Source organism: Acanthopagrus latus, chromosome 10, assembly GCF_904848185.1.
Source record: "Acanthopagrus latus isolate v.2019 chromosome 10, fAcaLat1.1, whole genome shotgun sequence".
NCBI lineage: Eukaryota > Metazoa > Chordata > Actinopteri > Spariformes > Sparidae > Acanthopagrus > Acanthopagrus latus.
The window spans coordinates 5,957,242-5,981,558 of NC_051048.1; the positions used below are offsets into that span (position 1 = coordinate 5,957,242).

At 43.9% G+C, this 24,317-nt stretch overlaps 3 protein-coding genes across 6 annotated transcripts; all 3 read right to left on the minus strand.

Moving 5' to 3' along the window:
• Positions 1–148: 148 nt before the first annotated feature.
• LOC119027181 (E3 ubiquitin-protein ligase TRIM39-like) lies at positions 149–5,524 on the minus strand. Of its 2 annotated transcripts, none has more exons than XM_037112135.1 (7): positions 5,399–5,524; positions 3,724–4,312; positions 3,544–3,639; positions 3,205–3,438; positions 2,370–2,517; positions 2,255–2,281; positions 149–2,171 (listed from the first exon to the last, which is right to left on the minus strand). In XM_037112135.1, exons 2-7 carry the CDS (start codon positions 4,300–4,302, stop codon positions 1,606–1,608), a joined length of 1,650 nt encoding a protein of 549 aa, XP_036968030.1. In that variant the 5' UTR covers positions 4,303–4,312; positions 5,399–5,524; the 3' UTR covers positions 149–1,605. The 2 variants fall into 2 exon arrangements, with proteins under 2 accessions (XP_036968030.1, XP_036968031.1); XM_037112136.1 differs by lacking the exon at positions 5,399–5,524 and adding an exon at positions 4,606–4,619.
• An 89-nt stretch (positions 5,525–5,613) lies between these two features.
• On the minus strand, positions 5,614–12,334 carry si:dkey-46i9.6 (E3 ubiquitin-protein ligase TRIM39). Of its 3 annotated transcripts, none has more exons than XM_037112117.1 (7): positions 12,296–12,334; positions 10,272–11,182; positions 9,174–9,269; positions 8,840–9,070; positions 7,866–8,013; positions 7,728–7,754; positions 5,614–7,622 (listed from the first exon to the last, which is right to left on the minus strand). In XM_037112117.1, the coding sequence occupies exons 2-7, from the start codon at positions 11,178–11,180 to the stop codon at positions 7,069–7,071; spliced, it is 1,965 nt and encodes a 654-aa protein (XP_036968012.1). In that variant the 5' UTR covers positions 11,181–11,182; positions 12,296–12,334; the 3' UTR covers positions 5,614–7,068. The 3 variants fall into 3 exon arrangements, with proteins under 3 accessions (XP_036968012.1, XP_036968010.1, XP_036968011.1); XM_037112115.1 differs by having other exon boundaries at positions 10,272–11,250; positions 12,296–12,309; XM_037112116.1 differs by lacking the exon at positions 12,296–12,334 and having other exon boundaries at positions 10,272–11,353.
• A 457-nt stretch (positions 12,335–12,791) lies between these two features.
• LOC119027176 (nuclear factor 7, brain-like) lies at positions 12,792–24,303 on the minus strand. The gene is made up of 8 exons (XM_037112129.1): positions 24,194–24,303; positions 20,874–21,346; positions 20,540–20,731; positions 20,283–20,378; positions 17,426–17,659; positions 15,765–15,912; positions 14,716–14,742; positions 12,792–14,286 (listed from the first exon to the last, which is right to left on the minus strand). Exons 1-8 carry the CDS (start codon positions 24,198–24,200, stop codon positions 13,748–13,750), a joined length of 1,716 nt encoding a protein of 571 aa, XP_036968024.1. The 5' UTR covers positions 24,201–24,303; the 3' UTR covers positions 12,792–13,747.
• Positions 24,304–24,317: the final 14 nt, after the last annotated feature.

The following is a 24,317-nucleotide window of genomic DNA, read 5'->3' on the forward strand; positions in this document are numbered from 1 at the left end:
CCTGTATGCTCATAAACTCATACACACCTGATAAAGCAGGTGTGTATGAGTTTTTTCAAATACCGAATCAGCTCCAGCTCCAAAAAAGGTCAACAAAACCACTCGATTGCAGGACAGGAATAACACAGCACACGTGTTGACACCACATTCCTCTTTTATTTTAAACGATAGAGACAAACGTCATGACAGAGTTGCAAAAATAATAATATACTGTTGTTACACAATACTTTCACCTGATAATGAGCCCTTTGCATAGATTTGAATGACAGCAGCTGCGTGAAAGGGGCAGTGGTACAAAGGACAAGAGTTTGGTGGGTGGTGTCTTTTCCAAAAACCACAAACACAACACTTGAAGAGCAGGGAACGACGTCAACAGAGTCCCAGGCTGGGGAGCAAATCCTTATCTGCATTACAGCCACATTGGTTACAGCTTATGTCAAAAAGAATAGCCATCTACCATATTAGAGCTGGACATCACAAATAACATTGCTCATTCAAAGTACTTTGCAGTTATTAGTCATGTTGTTTAATAATTACCTTTATTGTAACCAAATCTATCAGTAAGTGAACCCATTCATTCCTCTGTGATGTTCAGCACTGATTCAATCTTTGATATTTTACAAAATGCAAGTTGAACTTAACTGACTCTTATGAGCTTTATCAATTGCTTTTCCTTTCAAGCCGCCGTCGCAACAACAAATCTACCTGTTGCTCCAAAATCTTTGTTTTTAGGCAGTTGTGTGGACTCTTAAGTCTTCAAGATCACGTGAGAAATTGTAACAAGCCACTCCAGTAAAGGCTGGTGAGTTTTGCATACTAGGGTTTCGGGCAAACACTGGCATATAACGCTGTCTGATGTCAGCTGTTTTTAGCCTCAGAAAATCAAATCAAAGTTAGAACAACTGAGTGAGCTGAGAAAATGCAAATACCAACGGCACGATTGACAGAAACACGTACAGCAGCCAGCAGAAAATAAACGTTACTGCCACCAGTTGTCTTGGGTTGACCTGACTGTTTAAAGAAGGAAAACAATACACATAAGAGCATTTATCAGCAACAAACTACATTTATGTTTTTCTCTATTGACTAGCAGCAGCTCCAAGGGGACACCCTACTTTTTGTCCTCTATGATCACAATGTTATGATGGTACAGACCTCTGTAATTGAATGTAAGTGCGATGAGATGGCCTCATCCATTGGCCCATTCTTACTGTGTCCTCTCAGAAAAGCAATACAGAAAAACAAAGTGTGAGGGAGTTCCGTTTTGTTGAGTTGCTTTTGGTTGCGATTGTCCAATGGAAAGAATCCCTATAGAGAGATTCATTCCATCTCACTAGACACAAGATAAAACTCACCCAAACCATCGTGGTGTGTCTTTCAAATATTCCAACAATCACACACTCTGGTTTGGGAGAATTTAACCCTAAGAGCTCGTTAGATGTGATAATATGGAGAGAGGAGCAATCAGAGAATCAGCGTGTAGAGTCAGAATAGTTTTTACATCGAACATGGTGAATGGTCATTTCTCTGTTGCTTATAGCCTTTGTGTTTCTGTTAAAAAGCCTCTATACTGTTGGACAGCAGCTTTGTTTGGTTGGCTGACGGTTATTTTCCAACAAACTGTTTCAACGCTTCTAATGACCATTCGATGACCAAAGCCTCCGGTTTCTTCATCCAGCCGAACAGATAGAAGTACGGGAACATCGGCTCTGTGAAAGACTCTCCTGTGAAAGAGAAAATGTGTAACTTCCTATCCACATCATAGAAAGAGATTCTGCCCTCATTGTAGTCCAGATACACTCCTAGAAGTCTTGGCCTAGAGCTGAGGTGGAGGACTTTGTAGGGTGGTGCATGAACTTGATAATCAGCTCCCCTCTTTTGTAAAGCAAAGAAGCCGTTTTCTTTTTTCAGATACACACTCTCTGATCTGGATGCTGATTCTTTGGCAACACCGACATCCCAGTTGTTTTTCAGGCCGACTTTGACTTCCCAGTAGTGGCGTCCAGAGGTGAAGCTGTTTGTCCCCAAGATCTTTGGCCCGTCGAACCTCTTGAAGTCGTCCGACAGACCAGGTGAATAGGGACTTGCATTTTTGTTGTACTTCAAACGTCGCCCTGCATCAGTCACCAAAAGGCAGGAACCAGCAGTGTCTGGGTCAAAGGTGACTGACTCTGAGAAAACAAAGTTCAGGTAACGGTCTCGTCTCGTCAAATTAATCAGCACAAAAAGCTATTTCATGTATTTTTAATCTCACCTTTATATCGCCTCATCCTGGTCAGCTCTGTAAGAAGTAAAAACACAGTTTCAGAAAACATCCCACATAAAATAGACACATCTCCACTGATGCAGTGAGTGCAGTAGATATTTACCCTTTCCTGTCAGAGTCTCAAGTTCTGCTTGAAAAGTGGACACGAGATGAGTCATGACTCTCCTCACTGACTGTATACACAGGTCTGAGTAAACGCCGATCTGAGACCAGTTCTTGGCAAGTGATATGGTTCTCAGGGCCTGCAAAGTCTGGGATGATTCACAAACACATGATTGTTAGTGGCACAGGGCGGCGTTAGTACTGCAGGACAGTTTTGCTGCTGGCAGTGACTTACCATTTTCTTTTTTTGCCATAGAGACATGAGAGTGTCATCAATCATTTAAGGCAGCTAGCATATTTCTAGCTTTACAAATGTGAGCCAAGTACAGCTCATTTCAGAAAACCTGTTCAAGGCGTTGTTCCACCTTGACATTCAGTATAATGGGCCCAAAGACCGAATCGCGGCTCACTATTGTTGTGCCTATGAGCAGGCAGTGGAGGCCGTAACACAGTCAAATGGACGTCTGTATAAGAAGTGAGAGCTAGCAGGGCAGCAGGACAGGTCAGTTACATGCCATGTATGAATTAAATTATTAGAAAAGGAATGTTACTGGCATGTCATTCCATTGCAACTGCCTGAAAAATATGACATATGTGGAAGAAAATCTGACTACTGGCAGCATTTTTGGCCTTTGAGCAGATTTTATTTCATTAGCAGCATCTTATTCCTCTTATTTCATGTATATTTTGCCCTGATGACCCTCAAATGGATGTCTTCCTTGTGTCTCTCTTCCTTGCAATTAATCTAAAGCTGAGCGAGTTTAATAGTGAGGTAAAGATGCAAAAAGACGGTAAAAAGTGACAAGTAAATGTGCAACGTGTGTGTGTCGACTGACCAGCAGGAGGTAGAGGTGGTCGTCACTCTGCGAGAGCTCCTCCAGCTCGCAGTGCCTCTGCTGAAGTTTGGAGATTTCCTCCTGCAGCTCGTTGATCATCACTTCGTCTTTCTCTCGGGACTTCCTGAGCTTCTCGTCGATGTTCAGTTTCAGTTTGGTCTGTGCCTCTTGTACACGATGCATCAGGGCACTGAAGAGCTTGTTGCCGTCGTCGATCTCTTTCAGTGCTTTGTTCTAAAAAATAAATATAATGAACGATATCACGTGGTCAGTACAGATTTATTTTATGTTCTATATTAAAAGTGTAAAGTACATTTGCAAAAACCTCTGGGTACTCACTTTGCTCATTTCCGAAGCGTCTTCAAATTCTTTTATCTTTTCCATTCTGTTCTCGATCATTATTTTGATCTTTGCCATCGTGGACTCAATATTTTCCTAAAATATATCAAGAAACAAGTGAGTAAGCAAGTCAGTCTTTTATTCAACGTTCAGTTAATTCTGAGGCATCTAACAACTTACTTTCTGTCGAGCCCCTTCCTCTTCAATGGGCACCGTCTGGTGGTGTTTGTGGTCGGTCTCGCTGCACAGCAGGCAGATGCAAACCTGTTCGTCCCTGCAGAAAAGCTCCAGGAGGCGCTCGTGCTTCCCACAGATCCTCTCCTCCAGGTTCTCCACTGGGTCGATCAGCTTGTGTCGGGCCAGGGAGGGGACTCGTTGGTGAGGCTCCAGGTGGTCTTCGCAGTACGACGTCAGGCACACGAGGCAGGACTTCAGGGCCTTGAACTTTGTTTCTGTGCACAGGTCACACGTCACCTGCCACGGTAAGTCGGCCCTTTCATGCGCCTCAACTTTCCTCTTCTTTATTTGGACGGAGATCTCCTCTATGACCAGGTTTGTGGAGATCTCAGGCCTCACATGGAATCTTTTATTGCACATTGGGCAGTGGCATAATTCACTCCGGTCCCAGTGCTCGCTGAGGCAGGTCTTGCAGAAGTTGTGACCGCAAGGTGTGGTGACCGGGTCGGTGAAGAAGTTGAGACAGATCGAACATTCGAAGCGATTGCCCGACAAGGAAGCGAGGACGTTGAATGATGACATAATGAAATCTCTGTGGAAGAAAATTACACATATATATGCTAAATTCATCTGTTCGATCCCACTTTTCACATCATGTTTGGTACAACTTAAAGGGGAAAACTAAAAGGTGAAGGCAAATGCAGACACTCAGGAGGCAAGATATGGGAGAACAAAAAGCAAGCTTTAATTTTACCTAAGCTGAGAAATCCAAAAGTGAACAAACTTAAAAGAGTCGAAAGAGCAAAAAACTAAGTGCAACAAAACCAACTTGACAAAGTTCAAATACAAACATACAAAATAAGAGATCAAGAATCCAAAACCTACCGACAGGGAGGACACACAATGAACCGAGTCAAACCTTTGTGTAAAAGCTTAACTACGACGAAAGAGGCACTTTTAAGATTTACCGTAATTTTGTTTTTGAGCAAGCTAATTTTCAATAGTAGTGCATACTAAGAATGCTCGACACAATATGAAACTTTGCTTGTCGTATCACCAGCGTCTCTACACATGAACACGAGCATTGAGAACATGGTTTGTGTACACAGAGTTTACTAAAAAGAAAGTTTTTGGAGAGCCACCTAACAGGCAGGAGAGTAAAGGTGGACCGCTCCTCAAGTGTGCCTGCTAGGTCGCACTCGGGGATCGACACTTTTTGTGTTAGTGTTTTAAAAATAGCAATTTTGATGCCAGTGTAAAAGTGCCCCTGCACTCCATTGAAAAATAGCTTGGCCAAAAACGAGACCACGGTAAATCTTAAAAGTGCCTCTTTTGTTGTAATTATGCTTTTACACAAAAGTTTGACTTCAATCACAAATAAAGTCTTGGTTCCTTTTTGGCGAGAGTTCACTGCACAAGAGGGCATGGAAATAAAAACTTAAGACAAAACTAGGCACAAGAGGACACCACAAGACAACTAGAATCCTAAAAGTTTTATAAGACTATTTTTAGGCTGTTGACAATGCAAACCTGACCCGCCCAATGAGTCATAACCACATGAATCAACTTGCACTTCTTAATTCTGCACAACACATTTATAGTTCTAAATTTAAAACAACAACAAAAAACAAGCAACCTACCAAGAATAACCACACAATTTAGTTGAGAATTGACTCACCTGTAAATTTTCCTCAGTCCTACACTGTCTCTCGCATGCTGGACTCGAGAAGTTACTGTGGCACAACAAACAACTGCACACTCATCATCTCGAGATGAGAGAGCCCTGAGAGGCTGAGGCAGCTCCTCTCGCTGTGGTGGGTGCGGCCTCCTGACGCCATTCAGCTGAAATGAAACTTAAGTGCACTTCCACAAAACAGTCCATGAAGCCAGAAATAATGACAGAAATTTGAGAGAGCATTTATTGTTATAAATCACAAACACATCTCGGTTCAACAGAGAACCTTCTGAGGCATCAGTCACTCCTAATTGAAAATCAACATGCAATCATGAAAACAGATCTAAAGACTAAGAATGTCATGCATGTAGGGGAGTTGGTTTTTTGGAAACGCCCTTGTTATGTGTTCTTGATGAGGGTTTACTGGGAGACTCGTGTCTGTAAGATAATTATGAACATACAGGCAGCAGCAGGCTAGCTTAGCTTCGCTTAACTTAACTTGGCTTCGCATAAGGACGGAAAATGGGGTAGCAGCGAGCCCGTCAAATCAAAGGATGTAGTGGATGCAGTGTTGGAGGCATTAATTCCTATGAAAGCTGCTCACTGGCACGTGAAGCCAAACTTGCTCGACTTACCGGTTCTATAATTACCAGATACTAACTTTTGGTTTAGCATTGGGCTAACTTGAATGGAAAGTTGTGCATGCAGGTTTGGCCAGAATGCAAGCTGGTGTCAAAGCCTTGCACACTTCTTGAGGGCTTGGTTCCCATTGGTTTCAAGTCTTCATGCTATGCTAAGCTAAGCTAATCAGCCGTATATTACCATACAGAGTGGCATCAATTTGCTATCTAATCCTTAGCAAGAAACTGAATGAGTGTAACTTTATGTAAAACAGCTAACAAAAGCTGATTTTCCAAATGTCAAACTACTCCTTTAATGACTGAGATTTAGAGGTGCTGTTAGATATATATTTTTGACATCTTAACAGACTCTTAGCTTTGCTCTCCTTGCTCTGAATCCTCATGATGAGCTAAGCTAACAGCGTGCTAGCTTTAGCTTTATATTTAGTGAACAAACATGAGAGGTACAGACTCCTAACCAACCCTTGGCAAGAAATCGAATAAGCATAACTATCCATTCAAGTAGGGTTGGGTACCAAGCTCTGAACTTATAAAGGGTATCAACCAAATCACATCAGTACAACCGAGAGGCAGTTTGCATTAAGTCAATTGTTGCCGAATTTCCGTACCAAACTTCAACCCTACGCGGCTGACTAAACTCGAGTGAGGCATCAACATATTCAGGTGATGAATTAGCCAGTTGTATGATTTGTTTGGAGAATTCAAGGCTTTTTTTTCACTGCGTTGGTTGGCGTTAACCGACCAAACAAAGATAATGTTAGATATCCGGAGCCCTACCGAATTCTAGGTACTGGTTGAAATGTGAACGGTACCCAACCCTACAGTACATTCAAGTCTGGAACTTTGATGAGCTGATATGAATACATTAGGTGTACAGTACAATAATTATATATTTGTTGAGCTACACAATACATGTAATGAGGATGCATAACAAATTGAATTCAAGATTTCATCCCAACAGGTACGGCTACAACAAAATACAGTCGTTTTTCACTTTTGTAGAGACTTTCAGTGCTGTGTGTTCACATTTCGTTAGCTTTGCTTGATCAGGCTTTTCTCATTCACTGGACAAATCACAATGGTGTCAGACGCTTTGTCGCAGCAGTACAGGTAGAAAAAGGGCAAGATCTTCTCCCTGAACGTGTCTTTGAAAGTGTAAATATGGGTCCGAGCCTTCACGTCGTAAAAGGACACTTGCCCCTCCTCGAAGTCCACGTACACACCCACTCGCTTTGGCTTTGGGTCGAGGGGGAGCAGTATTGGCGGGGATGTCGACACTCGGTAGCCCTGGCCTTTCTTCATGGCCAGAGCCCAGTAGCCCTGGGTCATGCTGACCGCGATCCTGCCTTTCCTGTTGACAGAAGACCTGGCCACGCCCAGGTACCAGTCGTCCTTGTCCCCAACCTGGACCTCCCAGTAATGTCTCCCTGAGGTGAAGCCCTCGTGGCCCAGGACAATGACCACTGTGTCAAAGCGGGCTGCGTTGTCTGGGAGGTCCTGCCATGCACCCAGGTGTCTCACCTGACGTCTGTCCTGGGAAAGCTGCAACCAAGGGTTGGCTGAGTCAGGGTCCAGGGTGACGTCCTCTGCAGAAACACAATGAAGCGTGAATGAACAAGTGAAGGATTCATTCTGTTTGAGAGTTTTGAGATTGTGAAGTCAAACCAAATGCAACAAAAGGGAAAGTTTACCTGCGTATTTCACAATCTTTTGGATCTCTGTGAAAAGCAAAATACAAAACACTGGTAAGATACTGTGTCCAGGTTATGGTGGTCAATTTGAAATGATCAGAAACATGAAAGATTCTGGAGGGTTTGAGGAAATCCTACCACTTTCAGCAAGTTTGTCAATTATTTCATTTAACGTTGCCTCCAGTTTGGACACAGATCTCCTGATCATTCCGACACAGGTGTCAGTGGGAACGCTGGTCTCAGACCAGTCTTTGACAGTCGGAGGAGTGCTCAGGGCGGGAAAGTTCTTCAGCGAGACGGAGCACAAGTAATTACTCAGAAACAAGTTACACAACTTACATTTAGCAAGGCTGTATTCATATTTTATTTTTTAAATCTTTGGGTAATAATCATCAGGAAGCTCTTTTTCATTGAGTCCGCTTTAAACTATTTCTAATCACAACATCACAAATGATTTATTGGTTTATTTTGAATAAAACACACATTGTAAGATGGTTAAAGTGTGTTTAACTGTACTTGTGGCTTGCATTACACTTAAGCACAGGAAGAGGGCACTGTGGTTGCAGCACAAGAAATGTATAAGATCTATGAAGTTCCTGCCAAGGCAGATGGTGGTGGAGGAAAAGCCAGTGATTATACTTTTTTTGTAAGACAAAAAGGAAAAAGTATGAAAATCCTGGTCTGAGAGGGGTAATATGTAAGAACTGTAGTTCAAAACAGCCTAAAATTAACTAAAATCACCAAGAAAATGTGGAGAAAAAAGCAGTTTTGAGATTATGACATCTTTGTATTGTGAGATATCTACTGAAGTTAGCATGCTAGCCAGCTAGCCCCCGCCCATCACGGTCCAAAGCTTGTGCTATTGGCCGTAAACACCAACACTCCCCAGTCCCTGAGTTCCCAGTCTAAACCGCTAGCTGCACAGCTAACTAAGCTAACTAGAGGTGACTCTGGTCATGTGCTTCCCCTCTTTTGTTTTTGAGTATAAATTTGACAAGTGTCCACTTTTTACATGTTGCACCTTTAATTAGAGAACCACCCGCAGAAGTGGCCGAGCTGGCTTTGTGATTTACAAGCGATCCCCACCTGTAAATCAAAATGTTCTCTCTGACCTTTAAGAAGTGAATGTGGTCGGTCCGAGCCACGTACTCCAAGTCCGCGTTCCTCCTCTTCAGCTCGGCGATCTCCTGCTCCAGCTCGGCGACGAAGCTGTCGGCCCACCTCTCCGTCTGCCTCTGCTTCTCCTCGATGGACAGAACCAGCTCGGCCTGAGTCCTCTGGATGGAGCGCACCAGCTCCGAGAAGACCCGCACGCTTTCCTCGACCTCTCTCTGAGCGCTGGCCTGCAAACAACATCAGACAAAACACACAGATATGTGATGCATGATAATCTTTGTGTAATATACAGTTTTTACAATTTATATTTAGTGTCACAGGAGGACTCACTTTGTTTAGCTCCACACACTGTTTGATCTCCTCCACCTTTTTCACTCTGTCCTGGATCATCTGCTGGACGTCTATTTCTGTCCTCTTCAGCTGCGCCTGCACAACACGATTTGACACAAACAAGGCTGATGACATAAACATGCTGACTTGAGCTTTACTTTTACTTTCCCTAGTTGGTGAGACAGAGACATTTGCCATTGCTGAGAAAAGTTGTTGATATGAACACAAATATGTGTGTCCCATAGGAAATGACTTTCATGATGACAGATGAAGCTTATCATTTTGCTTGGATTAAAATTTAAGACATGTTGGTGTGCAGCTCTTGAACTAAAGGTTGGCAGGGTGCATATCAATTGAGAGGTTCAGTCTTGCAAAGTCAGTGGTCTGCTTTCTTTGACAACAAGGCCGACAGCGTTGTATAACTCAAGAACAACGTCATTTATTTAAAGCTTCGATCACACAGCAGTGTACAGTGTCTGGGAGGAAAAATTAAAGAGACATTTTTTTGCTGTCACAGCCAAAATGCAACAATCCAGTGTTTTCAAAAAGGATCATTTCTGTGAGTGAAAGACAAAAAAGGAAAAGAAAATCTAAAAATGTAGAGATTTTAGGGCAGACGTGGCAGTACGACTTTAATAAACAAGGTAATTATTATTTATGTCTTAGAAGAATCAGTTATTGATGGATAGTCAAAAGCATCTGGCTATGCATTGATTTACTTTACAAATAGACAATTGATGCATATAATGCATATGCAACTCATTAGGGGAAGGCCAACAATTCCTTTAAGACTGAGAAGAAGCTCTGTATAAAGAAGGTGTTATTTGACTGCATGAGAGCTGCTCCACCTCTGACGAAGAGCTAAAATCAGATACATCTAGGTGCCGTATCGTTGGCAACTGGACTTGTTTCAGTTTCTTGAAGATGTTTCACTCCTCATCCAAGAGGCTTCTTCGAGTTCTAACTAACTGGAGGGGAGTCGCTGGTTTTTAAACTCTGTGTGGGAGTGTCCTTACAGAGTTGTTAAGGACACGTGTGAGCTCTGGGTTTAAGAGTCGCTAAAATCCGATATTCGATCTTGGCTTTGTTCTCTCTCACCTTTTTCTCCATCCACTCCCTCTCCACGGGGACAGTGTAGTGCGCCCTGTGGTCCGTCTCGGTGCAGAGCACGCACACGCACGTCTGATCCTTCTTGCAGAACAGCTCCAGGAGCCTCTCGTGCTTCGGGCACATCCTGTCCGCCATGTTGGCGACGGGCTCAATCAGCTTGTGCTTGGTGAACCTGGCCGAGTGAGACTTCAGGTGCTCCTCGCAGTAGGACGTCAGACACACCAGGCAGGATTTGAGCGCTTTGGGTCTTCCGTCCCCCAGGCAGACATCACAGAGCACCTCCTCCCAGGTCAGAGGTGGGAGCGGGGAGGAGAGAGGTGAGGGTGAGGGTTGAGAAGCTGGAGATGGAGGGATTTGCGGTGAGGGTGGTGGGGATGTTTGAGGCAGTGGAGGCGGTGCCTGAGCAGAGGCCTGGGGTGACGACGGATTAGAGGTCTTGGGTGAGGACACATGCGGTATCAGCGGTGGTAACTCCTCTTGTTTCTCTTTCTTTCTCCTGTCCTCCTCTTGTTTCTGCTTCAGCTCCTCCACAAGCTGCTGCCTCTGATCAGCCTCCAGAAGCCGCTCCTCATCCTCCTTCTTCCTCCTCTCCATCGTCCACTTCTTCTCAGTCCCGCCTTTCTCCTCCTCGCTCGCGTCCCCTTCGACGCTCCGAACCCTGATCTCCTTGAACTGCTCCGCGATCTCCCTCAGGACGGTGTTGATGCTGATATCAGGCCTTTTGTGGAAAGACTTCTTACACATAGGACACTGGTACAAGGGGCTGGTCTTCCAGTATCCCAGGATGCAGCTCTGGCAGAAGTTGTGTCCGCAGGGGATGGACACAGGGTTGGTGAAGACGTCGAGGCAGATGGAGCAGTGCACCTGCTCTTCGGAAAGGTTCCCAGTGGTGGCCATTCCTGCACGGCGGAGAGGCAGGGTCATTTTCAGCGCAAGAAACCAGCCTCTGAACGGGGCATCAGACCTGCTGTGATATTGAGGTTGCGAGGGGGTTAGATGGCGTGACTTTTATTTGGGGTCATGTTCATGCAAATCTACTGAGCGAAGCATGACGGGGCTCATTTATTAAATTCAAGGTTTTATGCCATGAGATTTTATGCCATTTTCTCTTTTTTATATTTAATAAATGAGCCCCTGTGAGTCTTTAGGGGGAGTGTTGTCAGACTGTGAGCTTGTACTTTGGTTGTTTGACTCTTTTTAAAGATTCTTCAGCCTGAGCAAGACCAGATTTTAGATTACTGATATTTGAGAATTCTCTGATCTGGAGATACATCTGATACTAAAGTTTGATACTGCCTTGTATCTGCATGAGGCTGTATAAACCGTCTTTCCTTGCTTCATGACAAATTTGTTTTTAAGTTACCACACCTGCATATTCATTTGAGTTGACCCAAGACAATGAATGACAAGCTAATATCTGCTGCTGATGTTTGTTACTCCAACTTAATTCCTGGTGATTCAGGCCTCGAATTTTTGCTGATTTCCAAAAACTGACATTTACATCTTTCCCTTGAACTTCACGCTAAATATATCACGCTTGTTTTAATTGGCTTGAACACTGACTGAGCGCCTGTGAAGCCGCTTCACTTTTACCACCAGCGGCCCTCCGCTCGAGGCCTGAGGTATTCATGGCAGAGCAGATCAACGTCTTTCCAAAAATATTGGTCAGACCAGGGATCTGTCTTGCAGTGCCTGCCCAATTTATAATCTAAATTTATTTTGACACAGATACACCAAAAACTAAATGAGAAACTTGCAGCTATGATTGAAGTCCTGTCTTATTAGTTTATTTTGAATCTGTACTGAACAGACTGCACCAGAAAAAAATCCTTAAAAAGTCCTTATCTGAGGTCACAGCCAATCGGTAATAGAAAAAAAAAAAAGTACTAACAACGCTCCCCTAAGAGACCTACGGGTGCACAGAGAAGCAGATGTGACAGTTACAGAAATGAAAATGCAGGAGAGGACGAGGAGGGATAGGGAGAAAAGAGCAGAGATATGGGGGCACTCACCAGAGAGCAGCTGCCTCGAGGCTCCTCTGTACACTGACACATGAGACAGGCTGTGAGCACTGCCACCTCCGACCAACACACACACACACACACACACACACACACACACACACACACACACACACACACACACACACACACACACACACACCTCAGACCCAAAATATACCCCCTCCCTCCCCCCATCTTTTTTTACCCCAGATACAAATTTATACTCCTCGGCCCTCAGCGCCTCAGGAGGAACAGCTTTTTTTTGGGGGGGGGGTCCAAGTCCAGGTGGGGTCGAATAGGGAGGGTATATCTCAGTTTGATAAAGTTAATTAATTTTGTTCCCCCAGTGACCTCCTTTGTTTAACAATAATCACAATAGGTGGGTGCTCGGGGGCCCCAAAAAGTACATGCTGCCCAGATGTCGTCCATCTGTTTAATCCGGCCCTGCATTCAGGAGCTAAACACTTCTGGAACAAGCTCGAAGACAAATCCTTCACTCACCAGCTGAACAGAACGCATGTGGCAGTGGATCTTTATTGAACAAGTTCAGGAAAATAAAAAGGTACAAAAGCAAACGTTTGATATAAAAATACAGAGCATGAATTCTACGTCCACGTTAAACTGTAAATTAAACTTGGAAACAGCTTTATTATGGCAGTATGTGCAAACATCCCTTGTTGCCTCCCCCTGTAGCCCAAACACAGCACATGTATCTATTTAACTTCATTATCTCAAACCTCATGGAAACCGTTCAGCAAAGACTTAGATAGCGAGAAAAGTGCCGGAAGTGAAGAATTATTTCAACACAACTGCTTTCCTGAACACATCCGGCTGAACCGTGGCTACGAAACGTAAGTACCACGGGTCAACGTGTCGTACAGCAAAATGATCCATCACGTTTTCATTATAAACAATTTGTACAGAAGGGGATTAGCGCCAGTGTCAAAATGAGTTTAAAGTCTTAATCCCGTACCATTTTGTGATGTTTCCAGCCTTCCTAAATTTCCAATAGGAGTCATTGGCCCTAATCCTCTTCTGTATATCTGAGATAAGAATATACAGTATAAAAACAACATGTCAACTTATAGGGAACCAAACTATCGATGCATTTCAATGTAATGTGTGTCAAGTCAGTCATAATTATTGACCCAAACACACTGGAAACACGATGCTTGCTTTCATTTTATTACTACCAAACAGTCCCTCTGTGGGTCAGCGGCCTTTACTGGACCTGGATGGATCCTGATTTCACTTCAGTGAATGCAATAACACGTCCTTGTGGTGATAAAGTGTTGTAGTGGGTTTTGACTTTAATCTGTCCAAAGTTGTTTGAGGTAAAGTGCAATCAAGTAAAAACTGTCATGGAGTCGGCTCACTGAGAAACGTGATGTTTTCAGACCAAATAAAGGACAAAATGGCCCGTTCTTAATCTCTTCCTTCATGTCTGAGCGGCTGTCGCTCTCAGGTGTGTTTGACGGGGGTTATAATGAGAGGGGCCGTGTTATTCCCGTCCTTGATGAGACAGGGGCTGAAGATTGGGTAGAGGCTCTCGCTGAACGAATGGGTGAAGGTGTAGAGGTGCAGGCGGGCCTTCACGTCGTAGAAAGAGACCTGGCCTCCTTCATAATCCAGGAAGATTCCCACTTTGCTGGGTTGCGACTGCAGCATGAGAGGGAGGCGAGTCGACGTCAAGGCCTTCACCTCTCCGCCCTTCAGCCACAGGCACCAGTATCCCCCCTCTGGGCTCAGCTTGATCTCACCCTTGCGGCGGGCCGAGCCGCTTGCCACGCCGAGCGTCCAGGCCATCTTGCGGCCCGTGTCCACCTCCCAGTAGTGGCGCCCCGAGCTCAGACCCTCTCGGCCCAGGACGAAGAGGGCCGGGCTGAAGCGCTTGGGACCCTCCGAGTGGGAGGTCTTGCGCTCCTCGTACCTCACCTGGCGACCGTCTTCGGACACGACCAGATTCCTCTGGGCCGTTGCGGGATCCAGTATCACCTCACCTAGAGAGAGCAGGGCAGAATGAGACGCTGGGTGGGGAGTTTCACCTGCATCTGTTCAGCAAATGAATCAACTGGAAGTGGATGGGCTCTTAAAACTAACCAGAAGTTGTTCATTTTCATTTAAAAGCCTGAAAGTGATACGGGCTGATCAGAAATTGGCCGCAGAACTGAGCTCGAGATCAGAGATTCTTTAATCGACTTCAGTGAATAAAGTTTGGTAATTTGACACCCTTCAGTTGGCCAAACGCCCTCAGACTGAGCCTGCCTGTGCTCTGAAGATGTGGCGCCATCTAGTGGCCCATTTCTGGAACAGAACATCACATCAAAGCGTCGTTCCGCTGCTCGAGACTGTCAAAAAACAAACTCCAGTGCGAGAAAGCCACGACTCCTGCTGATCATCAAGCAGACATTTCAAAAAGTCTTACTCACTTGAGTAGTTCTGCACCTTCCGGAGCTCTGAGGGAACAAGAGAGAGAGAGAGAGTAAGACGTAGACAGAAAGAGAGAGAAAGAGACAGAGACCAAGTGAGCAAATCATTCAGCTACAGAGTCAAAGTCAAAGCAGATGGCACGTGTGGGTGGTAAACATGTCGATCTAATCCAGAGCTGTAAATGCTGCTAACATGTGCTGCTGTCAGTCAGCTCGCTCTCTCTCTCTGCTGCTGCCTCTCAGAGTGGATGAACTGTGCCATCAACACCATCTCCATCTGTCCCACCATCTTGTGTGTGTGAACGTGTGAGCGTGGTGGTGCTGGTTTGTGGTTGGTGCAATGATGAGTCACTTTTCTATTTCAAAGCTCTCGCACGCTGACCTACATATCACCGTTTTGGATTCTGAACAGGAAGTACAGATGGTATTGAATACGAGACGGGGGATTTTAACGCAAGTCCGCAGAGTCCGTCCACACACCCGGCACAGACGCTTTAATGTTGCTGATTTACACCCGATGGGGACGGCAGGAAGCACTGAAACTTGGTGGGGTATAGCTTACTTATTGCTTTACTTTTATTTTGAAAGGATACAGAACATGTTGGTGTATCTCATTTCAAAGAAGATTATTTACGATGTGTTCTCAAGTATTTACAGCGTGACACCTAACAGTCCACTACAATAACAAATGAAACATATTTTATGTATGTAGATCACACATTTAAACATGCTAGGTTTCCTTTTTCATCATTCATGTCATTAAATCAGTGTTATGACAATATTTTCACCTTGTTTTTACAGATTTTTACAGATTTTTAAATTCATATATATATATATATATATATATATATATATATATATATATATATATATATATATATATATATATATATATATATATATATATAATGTTTCAAAGTCTTGTGGTATTGTTGAGGTGTTCCTTTTATTTTGTCCAGCCCTGTATATGACTCATAATGTCATTAGTATGTGATACATTCTTGTTCATGTACTTATTTAATGGGGTTACAGAGAGAAGAATCAACTACCTTTCCCGTACAGCCGCCTGAGCTCCTCCTGGAACTTGTCAATGAGGCTGCTGACGGAGGAGCGGATGGTTCCCAGGTAGAGGTCGGTGTTGATGCTGACCGCCGACCAATCGGTGGGCTCGGGCGGGGGCGTCAGCGTCGTCAGGTTCTGCAGATGGAAAATGGAAGAGCAAGGTTATGCAAGGTTGAGATGAAATTAAAATGTAATGATGCCTCCGGGGGCAGGGGGGGACACAGTGTTCGGCGTGAACGGGCCTCATCGAATGTGACACCAATGGGTCGCTGCAGACGAGTCAGAAACAATCGTACATTCAGCGCCGAATTTAACAGCTCCGGGGGGGAAAAACAATCTTGATGAAGTGCAGATTTATCTCTGACCATCACAGAACACTTTGCACATTATCACTTTGACAGAAAAATCAAAGAGCACTCATGCGGGACTTTGTCCAGATCAGTGAATTCTTATCAGAGGACTGACAGAAACAGAACTGTGAACACATCCGTCTGCACACTCGACGTCTGCTCTGGTTTATTTTTTGTTTTTTTTGTGACTATGCGCCTTTGCCTCGCCTCACGTTATCCAGAGAAAAAAAAATTCAAAAGCTTCAAAGACGTCTTTCATGAGAGAGAGAGAGAGGGAGAGAGAAAAAAAAATCAACATTTTATCTGCGTAAACAGTCCAGGATGAATGCAGGAGGGGGATCTTTCATAACAGCTGGCTCTCTTCTTCTTACAGGCGTTTGATGTCGCGTCACAAATCTCTGAACAACTACAGCTGCTGCAACCGTGGAGATAATTGGCTGTTATATTATTCAGATAATTAATGATGATAGAAGAAGGAGATTTTTTAAAGTATATATATATTGTTCAAGCCTGGCCGATGAAATGATTTTATTAATATGGATATCCTTCAGATTTTCATCACCGTGTGTAAGAAACACTTCTGTGTCTCAAGGCCGGAGCATTTTAACTAATTAGCTCCCTCGCTGTGCCCTAAATGCATATTAAGTGTGGTTTGTGTATGTAGGCTAGCGCGCTGGGAAGCTAATGAAGTCACCCTTGAAATGCCAGCATGCATTTTTAAAATTACAGCTGGAATGTGTTGCCCGCGTGAAATATTGATGATTAATCGGAATGAAAGAATCGGGAAGGAGCGGCGTCAAGAGGGGCTGGAGAGAAGTGTGGCGCTGTGGAGGAGGGCGCACAGCCCAATGTGTAGTTTTGAAATTTGAAAAAAACAAAAAAAAAAGCATCTTGCATCATTTCCTGTGGTTAAGAAACAAAAGCTCAGGGTAAACAGCAGTCAGCACTGAAAAATAACAACACAATTTTCATTTGAAACGTTGAAATGCTCTTTAAAAAGTGCAGTATGGAAGAATTTTAGTTTGAAACACTCATCAACAAAATGTGAAGATATAAAAGTTTTGATGTAATGTTGAAAACCTAAGATATCTATTGAAGTTAGCATGCTAACCAGTTAGCCCCTTCGCCAGTTTGATTGCCTGATAGTAAAACAACAAGCTAACGACAGTGAAAGTTAGCAGCCATTAGCGGTTACTCTGATGATGTTATGCCCCATAATTTAAATCACCAGGCGACCAATTCTTAGATATTGCAGCTAAATATACCATCTGAACAGAGAAAAACCCAACCCGTCCTACCTGCAGGAAGACCACCTTGTCCTGGGTCTGGGCGAAGGCCTCCAGCTCGTTGCTCCTCCTCCTCAGCTGGCTGAGCTCGTTCTCCAGGCCTCGGGCCAGCTCCTGCGCATGGCGCTCGGCGTCGCGCTGCCTCGTGGCGATCACCTCCACCAGCTCCGCCTGACTCTGCTCCACCATGCGCTGCAGCTCGGCGTACACCTGCCAGCTCTCCTCCAACTCCTTCTGAGCGCTCGCCTGCAAGAGGAGAGAGTCCGGACAGAGAGGAGATTAAGAGCAAATCCGTGTTGTTACTATATTATTTTTTATTTTCACCATGATTTCTGCCGACAGGCTGGATGTTTCCCAGATAAATTTTCATGCAACCAGAATGGGAAACTTTTTTTTTGTCCTTGGCAGCAATTGTTGAACAGCCAGAGTTGGTGCAACAAGGAAAGATGAATGAAGGAAGCAAAGAAGGCAAAGAGGAAGAGTGACAGAAACCATGGAAAAACCAGAGCGACCAGACGGCATTCACTCAGTGGAAAAAGCTCGTGTTTCCCCTTCGTCGAGGACTTGAGAGGGTTCAAAGCCGACATCAAGTTGGAATTTTTCCTACTATATCAGTAAGTACAAAACCTGTAAAACTGGGATTCTCAGGCCTACAGTAACCGGGCTGCTAGCGGTAGCCGTGCTGCTAACGCAACCATTAGCAGCATGGCTACCGCTAGCAGCCAGAAGCCGGGAAAGAAAAGAAAGCAGATGTCTGTGTTGGTCTCTGGTCACTAGTGTTCTGGCCTTTCTTTGTGTGAGCAGCGTTTACAATAAAACCATCAGGAAGGGCTGACATTGGGAAGTTTTTAAAGTTTTGAACTTTATGGTTGCCCATTGAATCTATATCCAGACTTCAGAATTAAGTATTTTAAACCTGTTTGAAGGGAAACTGGTTTCCATTTCACCATATTTAATGTCTCTATTGTTGCTTTCCTTTGTTTATAAAATTATAGGAGATGGGTGAAATACATAAACATCTTTTAAATGTGGAACAAGCTCAAGAAACTTAAACAACATATTTCTACCTGCTGCACTATTTTAAATCCTGTTTATTTCACCCATCTTATATTAATTCGTGTTTGTTTTATAAATTGTCTAAATGCCTTTTTGTCCTCTGAACAAAAGACATTAACTTGAGTTGCCTTGTTGTTTCGGGGGTGATATATAAATAAACTTGCCTCTAACCAAATTAGCCTGTGAAATGCTACAGATGATTGTGGGTTTCCCCGAGTGTCTGACTGCTGCTTGAACAACTGGACAAACCGGTTGCGTCGGTCTGCAGCCAGGTGAAAGAAACCAACAAATCTCAGACTTACCCAGCATGGGTTACCAGACACCGGTTGTTGTTATTTTACAGCATACAAGCGAAACTAAAGTGTAATCAAAAGCGTTTATCTAGAAAATGTTGGCGCGTACACGGCAACATGCACATGTGCAGTCGTGTGTGTGTGTTTGTATAAAACACAAATGGTCTAGTAACTGAATCCTTGTTGTATTTAAAGACGTAGATAAAAATGTCGCAAAGCAGGAAATCATGGGAGCTGCTCTGAATCTGGGACGTTTGCCAATGAGAATTTACTTTGGCGTAGTTGTGTTTCATTTTGCGGGTTTGACAAACACATAAGACTCATCAGACAGTCATAAAAAAACCATTCAAAACCGCACCAGCATATTTGTTTCACGACTCCAATTACAATCCTTTAATTGAAATGAACAAAGGCAGGTACTGTAATGAGTAAGCAGGTAAGAACCAGGTGTGGGAGACTGGAGGTTTTTTTCCTCCGGTCTCACCGGTTGGACAGCCACAGACGTGGATCTGAGTCCTCCAGAGTAAACACATTGAATAACCTGCCGGCGCTCTTCTAAACCGCAGAGCACGAGAGGCACGACAGAGATGTCGGCAAGCAAACATGTTGCAGGTTTTCTTTAAAGGGACATGTAAGTGCACCGGGTTCACACGGCATCCATTTTCCATTGACATAACACTGGCGGTGGGAAGCTCAAACGAGAGGTTTATGTCATGCTGCTGTGTTCGAGTCAGCTAACGTTAGCTGTCGGCTAACCGAATGTTACATTTTCTCAAATATATTGTCATTTTACTTTGAAATATGGGTCACCGTCCCTCCAGACTGAAAGTGGTCAAATAAGTTTTTGTCAGATTTTTGTTTGTATATTGTATCTGTGGGACCATCCTGGCTGAATAACGACGAGGGAAACAAGATTAAATAAAATAAAAGTGACTCTGTAAGTGAAATATTACCCCATTAACAGCTGTGCGTCACGTCACAGCGCTCTCGTGTGCTCGCCTGGATCAGAGTGCAAATAAAGCTTTTTGAGCTTCGGCACATTAGAGAGGACTGGACAAATATTTAACATGCAGCACATGATGGGACAGTACAGTACAGACGGACGGACAATAAAACACATGATGCGCTGCTTTGAAAATCAACTACATGACAAACATGGATTTGATCTAGAAGACCGATTTGTTCAGCTAAAGCAAGTTGCTGTCTGATTAAATAAGGGTGGTTCATGTTCACTCTGTGACAGCCGCTGAGACTCTCACCAGCTTTGTTCCCTCAACATTTTCAAAGTCTCACTTTTGATCGCACACTCCTGAGTGGTTGGATTCAACCCTCAATTCACCACATTAGTAAAGTAAACTAGCTGTTTCTTGCACTGATCTTATGCGTTAAGAGCTGAAAGTTGAAATCTAAATGTTCAAACACATTGTGTTTCGTCAGCCATGTTTCCTGGACACACACTCACAGTTCCGACTCGCTCGCTCCCCAGCAAGTCCTCTTCTTTTAGACTCCAGCTGACTCACCTTGATGACCTTGATGGATTGTTTGATCTCATCCAGTTTCTTGGCCCTCTCCTTGATCAGATGCTTGAGCTCGGACCTCTTCTTGCTCAGATTGCTCTGTGAGAAGAAGAGATCAGGGTTGTGGCTCACAGAAATAAACTCAGACACAGTTCTACAGCATGAGAATCACATGAAAGTCCTTCAACGATCCAAATCCAATCAAAATATACGGATCAATCACTGCAGTTAGCCTTCGAACATTATTTAACGCGGCTCACCGTCTTCTTCTTCCACTCGTGGTCGGTGGAGACGATGTCGTGGGACTTGTGAGCGACCTCGGCGCAGGTCGTGCAGATGCAGGTGTGATCCGTGCGGCAGTAGGCCTCCAGAAGACGCTCGTGCTTCTTGCAGATCTTGTCCTCCAGGTTGAAGGTGGGTTCGATCAGACGATGAGATATCAGAGACCTCACCTGCAGGGAGGAGGACAGCCGTGGGTTTGAACGGGGGCAAATGCAGGAGAAACAAACCACGTGACGGCAGGTAATCTCGCGAAGGAGAAAGGAAACATCTTTATTACCGTGCAATAATCGTAAAGAAAGAAGAAAAACTGACCTTTTTATGATGTCTGAGGTGTGTCTCGCAGAACGACCCGGGGCAGTTCACACAGGACTTGAGCGCCTTTAACTTCCTGCCGATGCAGGCGTCGCAGGGAACATCTCCGGGCCGGGCGAACTCCCCCGTGTCCTGCCCTGTGGAGCTCCCCTGGCCCGTGTCCGAGCTCAGGTTCAGCGTGGATCCCCGTGACGAGGCCCCACCTCCCCCGGCTCCTCCGGACATGACCAGCCCCTGGAACTGGGTGGAGATCTCAGCCAGGACCCTGTTGACGCTCATCTCGGGCTTTTTGGAGTAGGTCTTCTTGCACATGGGGCAGACGAACTTCTTGCTGTGGTTCCAGTAGCCCTGCAGGCAGGCCTTGCAGAAGCTGTGTCCGCAGGGCGTGGAGACGGGCTCCACGAACACCTCCAGGCAGATGGAGCAGGTGAACTGCTCCTCAGAGAGGACCCGGCCCCCCGGGGAGCTAATGTCTGGAGGAAAGAGGAGAGACATGATAGAGATTAGATGCACAGGCACTTAGGTATTTTATTAGACTGGATACACATAAAAAAATAATCACAAATTCGATATTTATGTTTCCCGATTTTGAATATTTTCACACGTGATATTAATTTCAGATCTAAACTAACATTTTCAATGTGATATTGAAATAATATTGGACATTTAATTGGCTTTTCTCACCTGTGAATACACATTTCAACATCAAAACACTTACAATCATGAATATACGAACATTTTACCCTTTCTTCAAATGTGAACTGAAGGAATGTAAATGTTAATCACATATGTTGGAAGCAAAACATTGGAACGTGGAATTTCACATGTGAATTCAGCATTTTCTCCCATTTCTGTGTTTCAAATATGTCACATTTGAAATTTGGACGACACATTTTCACAAATGAATTGAATATTTTGCCTTGTTGTCTATTTTCCATGTAAACTAACATTTGAATGAAAACAAAACAAATGTAATGTCACATGCAATTGCTGTTTTTCCACTTACAAATGAAGATTTTAACCTAAGTTCAAATGTGATTGGCTTTTTCTCACATGTGGATTAAAATGTCTACATGTGGAAACAAACCATTGCATATTAAATCATGTGAAATGGGCTTTTTTAACATATGAATTCCACATTTTCACTCGCATTTTGCTATTTTCACACGTGAACAGGATGTTTACCACCTGTGAAGAAAATAACGACACATGAGAACTGGACATTTTCACAATTAACTTGCTTTTTTTCACAAGACAAATTTTTTCCACATGTGATATGCTAGTGGCTTTTTTCCCCTATGTGGATTAAAATTTCCACATGTGAAAACAAAAACACAGCACACGAAATCAGATGAGAATTCACAAACTAACATTTTCACACATTTCAAAATTGGACTGCAAAGGAGAATAATGTGTGATGCGTGATTAGAATTTCCATATGCAGAAGACAATTGTAAAATTGTGGTGTTAAGATTAACATGAAAAACTAAAGACTGAATAAATGACCTGAATATTTTCACAGCTCATGTTTTTTATTTTTACTTGATTTCCACATAAGAAATGTATATTTTCACACGCATGCGACTGTCTTTATACCACATGTGTGTTTGGCCTTCGGCATCTCTCGCCGCCGCACCAAGAAGGCCTTTGACACCTTTATGTTCCGTATGAGTAACTAAGATCACATGTCACATGAAGTGAAGTGTGAAACTGTGAAACTGCCTCCAGGACAGCAGTTTAGCAGTTAACTGCAAGCAAAAGACATGAGATGATGTTCAACAAAAAAAACAAAAAAAAAAAACGCCCTGTTGGGTGTTGGATGGAGGCGAACGGTGACGTGGTGCTGCTCCTACATAAAATGCTAATGATATATAGCCTAAGCATTTATTTTTCTTTAATCAGTCCTGGTGTGAAGAAAAGTATTTGTGTTTGATGAGAAAGAGGTGAAATCGGGACTCAGTGTTAGAAATAGGCTGAGGAGGTGTATCTCGACACCAAGTATTAACTGTAGTTTTTTTAGTATCGTGACGTGAGATATCCCAAAAGCTGGGACACTGTGGTTCTTCTCAGCTTGTCTGTTGGGTGTGTTTTACAGAAAACAATAAGGTTCATCAGATTGGACATGAAGTACCTTGTCCTATATCTTATTCAGCTGAAAATAGGTCAAAAAGGAATTGCAGTGAAACCGAAACAAACGTTGAATACGTTGGATCTTGGGCACGAGGTCAATCGGCCAACTTGTTGCCTCCGTGCTGTGAAAGCCCCCCTTCGCAGATGCCCCTTTGGTAAACAGAACATGACGAAGTGCTCCCTATCGAAAAGTGTGTCGCGGCTTTCTTATTCGCCCTCGCCCCTCAAACCTCCTCGAGATTTTCTTGCGGCACCCTCACATTTCCGAACTTCCTCCCACGCCTACCCCTGCTGAACTTGAAAACTCAGAACCAATTTGTCGCCATCAACAAAGGTCATGCAAGAGTAGATATTGGGATTCTGTGATTGTCGGGATCAAGAGGGAAGAGGGTGAGGTGCACGGAGACTTCCCCTTTGTAGTCTTTAAACTACACTTGGAGAGATGATAAGGGAGTGTGAACAAACAGGCAACAAATCAGCACAAATGTTAACAACGGAAAAGGTTGTTTGCTGGTATTGCGACTCCCGGGAGGCACAAGACCAGAAAACAGCCTTTTCCCAAGAGTCCCAAAGTTCCCCAGGAGTAATTTGACATGTAGTATCAGAGAACAGTGTGTTTAAGAGAGTCGCCGTGTTCGGCCGAGGGGGTGAGTAACTATCTGAGGAATGCAGAAACTCTGGACCTTCCACCTGACGGCACCTGCGTCAGGTTTAAAAGAAAACAAAGCTCTCCGACAGCCCCCCCCCCCCAGAGCTACGTGTCACAGAATCAGCATGTTTACATGCTAAATGTATGTTTTTTAATGATTTCTTGGGGTTTAGTGTCAGATTGTTGGTTAAGTTTTGTCAGTTTTGTCTTTCTTTAAATCCCTTTATTTTCACTTTCATTTGATACAGGTGACACATATTAAACAAGTGTAGTATCATTTCAGGATGTTAAGTCAACCCAAATAACAAGGAAAGCTCACTATAAAATATCAGATTTTGATCATTTCTATACCAGAAAAAACAAACAAACACAGGCCCTCCACTGTAAGTAGGAGACTTAAGCTCACGCCACACTGTTTGTTCTTCTTCCGACTGAACTCGCAGAACTAAATCTCAACAACAACTGTACCCAACAGAGGCTTTTAGGAGACAAAATGGTAGATGTGGGTCATAAAACACAGGAGAGATAGAGAAGGACTCACTCTGCATGTTTGTTTCCTCTGACGTGGAGCCGATCAGCTGCTACTCCTTCTTCTTCATGCACTTTGCTTTGAGCCACAGGCCGACAGACAGGTGCGGCGCTCTCTTCCTGAAACTTTGACGTGG

Bases quoted from the DNA above. Each gene is read 5' to 3' on its own strand.
- LOC119027181 (XM_037112135.1), bottom strand. From the start codon at position 4,302: ATGTCATCATTCAACGTCCTCGCTTCCTTGTCGGGCAATCGCTTCGAA. The intron at 3,439-3,543 runs GTGAGTACCCAG...TTTATTTTTTAG, and splicing joins ACGCTTCGGAAATGAGCAAA to AACAAAGCACTGAAAGAGAT. The intron at 2,518-3,204 runs GTCAGTCGACAC...GAATCATCCCAG, and splicing joins ACCACCTCTACCTCCTGCTG to ACTTTGCAGGCCCTGAGAAC.
- LOC119027176 (XM_037112129.1), bottom strand. The intron at 15,913-17,425 runs GTAGGACGGGTT...TTCCATCTGCAG, and splicing joins ACAAGGTGGTCTTCCTGCAG to AACCTGACGACGCTGACGCC. The intron at 14,287-14,715 runs GTGAGTAAGACT...TGCTCTCTCTAG, and splicing joins GAAGGTGCAGAACTACTCAA to GTGAGGTGATACTGGATCCC.
- si:dkey-46i9.6 (XM_037112115.1), bottom strand. From the start codon at position 11,207: ATGACCCTGCCTCTCCGCCGTGCAGGAATGGCCACCACTGGGAACCTT. The intron at 9,071-9,173 runs GTGAGTCCTCCT...TGTTGTTTGCAG, and splicing joins AGTGTGTGGAGCTAAACAAA to GCCAGCGCTCAGAGAGAGGT. The intron at 7,755-7,865 runs GTAGGATTTCCT...TGCTTTTCACAG, and splicing joins TGACAAACTTGCTGAAAGTG to AGATCCAAAAGATTGTGAAA.